Raw genomic sequence first — 7891 nt, 5'->3', positions numbered from 1 at the left:
TCTTCCAAAAAGAAAACAAAAACCGAAATAGCATCGGGTTAAAATGGGTGATGTAGGAAAACAGAACATAACCCTTTTGGAATCCTTCTCTCTGCTCTTCGGGGAAAAAGGAAAAAAAAAAAGAAGAGAGAAAGACCTCAAAAGCATCACCTTGAATAGCAGAAGTGACCTAGAAGTCTTAACAAAGATTCATCAAAGCATCACCAACTGCGTTCACACATCAACAGAGTTCCTGCCATACATGCTCGCTATGGACAGAGAAGAACGTGTATTATAAACCTCAAGCCTGGAATACAACATAAGAGATATTTCCTATGTTTTTTCCATTAATATTTCTTCCTCTCTCAGTGCAAAATAAAGTTTACCTTTTCCCTCACCATTTACACAGTCTTACCTTCCTTGACGCGATAAAGCATCGTCAGTGTGTCATCACTAGTCAGAGCCGTGACATGTAGGTTATTTACTGTTGGCACTTGGTCAGCAAGAGCTGTCAGTTCATGAAAATGTGTAGCAAACATACAGAAAGCACAGATTTTGCTAGCAATGTATTCTGAAATAGCCCATGCTAAGCCAAAGCCATCGTAGGTAGACGTTCCTCTTCCCAGCTCATCAATGATTATCAGGGAGTTTTCAGATGCTGTCCTAAAGACACAAGAGCATTTTACAATGTTTGAGAACAGCATGAACTCTGGATACTGGAGTACCACAAGTTATGTTGTAAAGGCACAGCATAAAAGAGGCAAAAGATCTTTCCTATTTACATAACAGCATATGAATAAAGTGCAGTGTTACATAGATCATTGCAAATTAGTTTCTTTGTCCCATCCAGATTTTAGCCTTTGGTGGCAGCTCTATATGACCATTCAAATAAACAGAAGGCTACTTCAAGAACTTGCGAGCCTGCTAAAAAGGACTTGAGATCCTCCATAAAAGGAGATCTTAAATACATCTTTCTTAGAGCACCTCCTTTCCCATCAACCCCAACCAACAAAATCCAATAAGCACAGGACTTACCTAAGGATTGAAGCAGTTTCTAACATTTCAGCCATGAAAGTAGACACGCCTTTCAGCTGACTGTCTCCAGCTCCCACGCGAGCCAGGATACAATCCACAATGGTGATTTCTGCGGAGTCACACGGCACAAAACACCCTATTTGGGCCATAAGAACAATTACACCTGTCTGTCGGATGTATGTTGATTTTCCTCCCATGTTCGGGCCTAAAGAAGATATTTTGCAAATGAATTAAAAAAACCATAATCTTTTACAATTCAACAGTTCTTTTAAAGGAGAACAGGCTCTAAATTAAACCAAGAATGTTTAAACTTACTACTTTCTTGCCAGGGAAGAAGAGCTACCAGACCTGTCCAACAGGTGCAACAAGTAGCTCTACTACTACTAAGGCTTGATTGTATGTCTTACTGAATGCTATTTTTTCCAAAAGAAAGGTGATCAGAGAGTGTTAAGGGCTTCATAAGTTCTGGGAATTTTCAGAGGTATAAGCAGTCATCTAAAACACATGTCCATACCTAAACTAATAAGCTTTAACTTGTAAGTCATCACCATTGCCGCTTAAGAATGAAAATAATTTGCTTTCACCTCAAACAACTACAATTTGCCCGTGAGTGAAATAGCTTAGTTACAGACCAGGTATAAGCTAACGGGTGATTTAAATTACAATCTAAAGGGATTCTGAATCAGCAAAACCAGATTATTAAGAAGTTAATTTAACTGAAGTACAAATGAAATAAGAAGTATTTTCCAGAAAATTGATCATTAAAACCGATTTTATCCTTTTGCGAATCAGAAAAACAAGTGTGTTACCAGGCATTTATTCAGACTTCTAGTTTTTCTTTTTGATTATGTTAGAAGAGTTCATTAATCATTCTCTAATTTCAGGTCTTTGCTACTCAGAATGTATGTCAAGGACATCTGGATGGAAATTAAAATTCAATTAAATGTATAAACACTAAAAATGTTTTCCTGTGTAGTAAAATTATCTTAATTACACCAGAGAGTAGAGGAAAAAAAGGGTATAGTCAATAAAACATGTTTTGCATTTAAAATCAACTTTAATACAAAACAAAGAAAACACTAACAGAGAGGCTGCTTAAAATCTTGCCCACAGAAGGTGCCTCCGTGGCTACAGTACAATTGATGCCTAGTGGAATTTTCCAAATCACTTAAGCAGGTTTAGTTTCTCCAGCTCCTGAGGCTGCCTGGCTTGTGGAATTAAGATGCTCTAAGGCAAAGAACACATATTAATTTCTTATTTCCTTCTGTCCTAGCAGCCCCTCTCTTCTTCCCAAAGGACTATTTCTGAATTAGCAACCACCTTCTCTAGCGCCCTATAAATACAATCACAACAACTAATTCCATGACTGTTAGTTTGGAAGATGAGAAATATGTCTGTATGTACATAAACATGTAAAATACCCACTGTCAAAGGAAACATTTCACAAGAACATTGTGGACACTATTTTTTTTTAATGTAATAAATAACGATAGCTTATAAATACTCTCCTCCTTTTCCAGAGTTAAATCTTATCCCCCCATACAGAAACATGAGTAACTTGCTAGACTGATCACCTTTTGTTGATTAGAGAAATTGTTTTGACGGTTTGACCAGGCTGCTGGTTTTTTTGCTTACAGTTACTTTTTCTTTTTTCTCCAAAGACATGATTTCTGGAAATACTGGAGACATTTAAAACATACGGAATGTTTTAGAGACATTAAAAATACAAAAACCATACAAAATGACAAATTAAAAGGAGAAAAGAAACATTACCAGTAATAATGTGGAACATCTGCTTGCCCTTCTCAAACGTAACGTCATTGGGGATGAAGGCCACCTCATCTTGCACTTCGATGCAAGGATGCCTGGCGCCTCTCAGCACAATCCTTCCCTGTCCCTTCTCCAGAATGACAGGACGTACATACGGCACTGGTGCTCCATTTGACACATGAGCCAAACTGACAATTGCATCTAATTGAGCTATCACATCATTCATCGTCTGTATTGGTTCTGCATAACCTGGTTTTGATTAGAGAGATAAAAATTCAACACAGAAATTCTTTTGCTTTTGCTGAGATATCCCAAAGCCTACATTGAGCCAATAAAATGAATTCATCTGCATTAAAAGTCAATTTTGTTCAAGACAGCAGTCACCATCTGTGAGAGTCTAAGATGCAATCCTAAAGTTTCCATGCTTTGACTACAAAGAGGACTTCTTCAGACTGGGAAAAGGAATGGGTGAGGCCATGTTATTTGTTGTGCCTTAACGCTAGGCAATGCAAAACAGCTTATCTTAGCACAGGAAGGCAAATGCTCACAATGGCAAGGTGGCTGGAAGTCCAGTAATTTTCCTTCCTCAATAATACACTGCATTTGGATACTCACACAAGCAAAGACAATAGAGGCACAGCAGTGACAATTCAGACACAGCAACCATTTGTGTGAATGAAGGTATGGAGAGGTCTGCAAGACACAGCACCTGTGACACCAGGCAACTAGACTAGATGCCCCAGGATCCCCAGTACTAGTTTTTAACTTTTGGTGTTTGTTTTGGTTTTTTTTTCAGCAAAAGGGATGAGGGACAGGAAGAAGTCTACAGAGGTAAACCATTTAACACCTGCAGATGGAATGCATGTGTAAGAGATGAGCAGTGACCTGCGGAAAGAGTCTTGTACAAAGTGTGTTTACTGTTCTAACATCATCTGTTGAACTGGCTAGGTATAGATCATTAAGAGGACTTGAAGTCATTTTCATTCAAGAATTGCACACATAATCCAGTCTTTTCCGTTAAATTGCCTCCATTTGAGGAAGAAAAATGCTTTTTAAATATACACACACACTTTTAAGTCTATGACTGCACACCACAGAAGCTTGAAGCAGCAAACGACTTTCTTAAACACACTGGGTATTTATAGATGACATATTGAAGCTAATCCCACTATATAATACCCAATTAGCTTTCCACATAAATACACAAACCTTAGTATGCTACACACAAAAAACATCACTTGAAAATTACCAAGATACAAAGAAAAAAAAATCTAGTAAACTACCCATTTTGCAATATACTGACAAATTCCTTACCATGACAACAGGTCAAAGCTTATGAAGATTTCCACCATAACTTAATAGACACTCAAATATACTAATAAATCATATTAAAAAGTGCTTGTTTATCTTTAATACATTTAACTTTAGGTTAATATTCATTAGCACTTTCACTTTCCACTTCTCTTTCAAAGAACTAAGATTTGTTCTGCCAGAACTAGTGCCTTTGGGAGAGACAATATTTACAGGATCCTCCAGCCCAAATTCCCCAATGTCTCTTCTTGTGGTAAAGGACAGTAAAGAATGCCCTGTAAGTAGGCAATCTGGGAGCAAAATATATGGAAATTAATTAGGAAAGCAATATTTTTTTTAATTGTACCACATAAGTGATGACTAACTTGATCTTGTATTGCACACCAATGTTCTTTCTTCACCAACCTTCACAGACCTTAAGCCCACTCCCTCAGTTCTCTATTGTCCTTTACCTCTTGTGCCTTATATTTTGTCTGCCATCTGGGTGGGGAAGCCCACAGTCAGGGAGGTAGGTGGAGGAGAGATGTGGCCTTTATGGGCATATTTTTGTCCCTTTTATGGGATTAGCACTTGCATACACCCCATCACTGCACATTTGTAACAATGCCAGGAAAGGGTCTGACTATATTTCAAACTTTCAACAACTGTCTAAAAGCCAAACCTCATTTTTCACACTAATTCTTTGGAGAACATTATGGTTCTTCTCTATAGAAGGACTTACAAATAACTGCAAGTCCTCCCAGCATACCAAACTGTGACACACTTCAACACTGACATATTCACCTGAAGCAATGTTAATGATTTCCTTAACAATTGCATCCTGAGCCTCTTCATACTCTTCTCTGTTCTTTATATATTCATCATTGACGGAGCTCAGTTTGCTGTGAACAAAACCACAATATTTAGATGCTGTGATGTTCTGCTTTCACTGCTACAACACCAAACTTCTGGCCTCCTCATCTACAAGTCAACAGCAGTTGTGCCCACCTGTTTTAACTGCAAGGTTCAGCAAAAGACCATAAAGCAATTAATCTACGATTCATCCACACCAGGATATCAGTTATATTAATTTCAAGTTGAATCACCCACAAGGGACAAACCAGCAATTCTAGCATCTCTGAACACATCATTCTTAAAAATCTTACAGCAGTTAGACATGCTATGTAATAAGGACTTGCTCTTAAAGCTGAATTTCTGTCCATTTTGCCACAAGATGTGGTACACTACAGAACTGGCAGAGGAGAACTGCTGCTAAGCAACTGCAATTAGCCCCAAGTCCTATAACAGGCTTATCAGAGCTGAAGGCATTGATTTTTTTCATTCAGTAAAAACCTCAGTGAACTACTGTCACTAAGAACAGGTTCTAGTCTTCAGATAGAGTAAGCTGAAATCACGAGAGAGTTTAAACAAGTGTTTATTCTTCTCAAGCTCATCTACAAGCACGGAGCAGTCTGCAGGACTGAAACTGTGTTTCATACACACCCAAGTGAAGTGCACCCATACTATAAGCAGAATTCAGCCTTGTGCTTCTAATACCATCTACAGAAGCAACTCTAACTTAACTAAGCACAGAGAAGTCTGCTTTATTAGTGATCCACGGGTTTCTTCCCTAAAGGAAAGTAACAGATGACACTTAGCGTTCTAAGTACCATCTTCTCAGTTACAGAAAAACCTAACTTCATTACGTTTAGATTCATAACATATTTAAAATGAAAAAAAGCTGATTTAAATTTCAGGAATGTTTTGAAAAAATATCCTTCGAGTAAATGTTAAAACAAAATGCAATTAAGATTTACACTTTGTTCATTTAAGCAAATTGGTGTGAAATACACCAACATATTGGTTGGTGTGAACCAATATGTTTGCTCTCCTTTTCAAAGCAAAGGATTTATTACTTAAAGTGAGTGATTAACAGAAACAGTCACTATTAGTAATAGCACTGACTTGAAACCAACCTTACCCTGTAGGCAGTGCTCCTCATACATGTTTGTCAACCAAGATCTATCTCAAAAAACTTACTTCTCTGATGCTAACGCCAGCAGGAACTGCTACACATAAAGCGATAGCGACATGGTTTGTCTGAAACAGACTGTTGGATGCATTAATCTCTGCTATTTTTACCCTTCCATATATAACACATGCAGGAGTCTTAAAGACTAGTTTTCTCCTCAACCTGCCACTGTCGGACAAGGAGGAACTTGTCAGGGGACTGAGTCCAGTTAGTGGCTGATTATTAGCAGCATTTCTTAGGGTTGCTACTAGGGCTGATACTCTTTATGCCTTGTTTAACAACCTGAACAATGGGACTGAATGCACTCTCAAATGCACTCTCAGCAAGGTTGTGAATGATATCACATTAAGGGGAGCTGTCAGTACGCTGGAGGACAGGACTGCCATTCATTGGGACATCTACAGGCTAGAGAAACAGGTGGACAAGAATTTCAACACAGGGAAATGGGAAATCCTGCATCTGGGATGAAATAAGTCCATGCAACAGTACAGACTGGGGTCCAAATGGCTATAAAACAGCTATTTGTCAAAGAGTTGGGAGACCCAGTGGATAAGCAGCTGAACATGAACCAGCAATGTGCCCCTGGGGCAGAGAAGGCCAAGCACATACTGACTGCACTAGGAAAGAGCATAGCCAGCATGCCCAAGGAAGTGACTCTTCCCCTCTATTCAGCACTCATCAGACCACATCTGCAGTGCTGTTTCCAGTTTTGTCTTCCCAGCATAAGAGAGACATCGAACCTGGAGCAGATGGCCACCACAGATTTAGAGCTGGAGCAGATGGCATACAAGGACAGGCTGTCCAGGCTGTCCTGTCCAGGCTGTCCTGTCCAGGCTGTCCTGTCCAGGCTGAGAGAATCTGAAGTCAGCCTGGAGAGGAGAGCTGTCAGTTTCCTCTCGGAGATGCACAGTAGAAGAATAAGATATTAAAAACCCAATCTTCTCCAAGGAAAATATTAATTAGATCTGCTGAAGAAGGTTTTGACAAAGAGTGGTTCAGCCCTGGAACTTGTGCCCCACCAGGCTGTGAAGGATGCTTGGAGGATGCACACCTGTTCAAGGTCTTGAGCTACCTCATCTAACTTTCAGATAGGATCTAATTTCTGAGGTTGCTCTGCTTTGAGTGAGGAGTCAGAGAAGTTAACCTCAAGAGATTCCCTTTAACCTAAGTTATTACCTGATTCTGCATATGCAACTTTCTACTTTGTTTGGGCTGTGTAAAAATAATGAAGTACAGAAAGAGCAATATCTGGTCACTGAGGTAGTCCTTGCTCCTTCTAAAAAGCTCTAAGAAAGCTAAAAACAAAGTATAAACTTTTTGCATTGCTGACCTGTGACAGAACTGCTGTCCAGACAAGGACAGCACTGAAACAGCATCAATGCAATTAGGCTGAATATTGAAAATTTTAAATAGTTCAATCTACAGAGCCACAGAATGGAAGTTCAATACATAGGAAATTACAGCATAATTTGGAACCAAAAAAAAAGTAATCATCAACACAACTGCTGCATGTCACATTCGGTGATAAACATGAATAGCTCTTTTCCTGTTGTGAAAGTGTCTGTATAAACACTCACGGTGAATGCAATCAGGCTACTAGGTGCAGCTAAAACAGAGAAATTAGCCCAATTGAAAGGATCAAAAATAGCTAACAGTTGGCAAAGTAAATGGGGAATGCAGCCTTTAACAGAAACTGTATGACTACTCTTCCCTCATGCCAGTCTTGCTCAATATCTCAATCTGCAAGCCAATTAAAAAGGTGAAAATTAAGCCATTCAAGATGTA

The 7891-nt window shown here is 39.0% G+C and overlaps 1 protein-coding gene across 1 annotated transcript in view; it reads right to left on the bottom strand.

The window, feature by feature from the left end:
* Positions 1-394: 394 nt before the first annotated feature.
* The window catches only part of MSH2 (mutS homolog 2), a gene marked incomplete at its 3' end in the record, with an annotated part of 23252 nt that continues 15755 nt past the window's right edge, over positions 395-7891 (bottom strand). The window contains exons 7-10 of the mRNA XM_010166062.2: positions 4879-4976; positions 2788-3033; positions 1015-1219; positions 395-642 (exon numbers count right to left, since the gene is read on the bottom strand). Coding sequence (XP_010164364.2) covers positions 395-642; positions 1015-1219; positions 2788-3033; positions 4879-4976 — 797 coding nt within the window. The remainder of the gene's footprint in view (positions 643-1014; positions 1220-2787; positions 3034-4878; positions 4977-7891) is intronic.

The sequence above is a fragment of the Antrostomus carolinensis genome, unplaced genomic scaffold (assembly GCF_000700745.2).
Source record: "Antrostomus carolinensis isolate BGI_N321 unplaced genomic scaffold, ASM70074v2 scaffold32974, whole genome shotgun sequence".
NCBI lineage: Eukaryota > Metazoa > Chordata > Aves > Caprimulgiformes > Caprimulgidae > Antrostomus > Antrostomus carolinensis.
The sequence above is the reverse complement of the archived record's forward strand: the minus strand, read 5'-3'. Positions and strand labels throughout refer to the sequence as shown.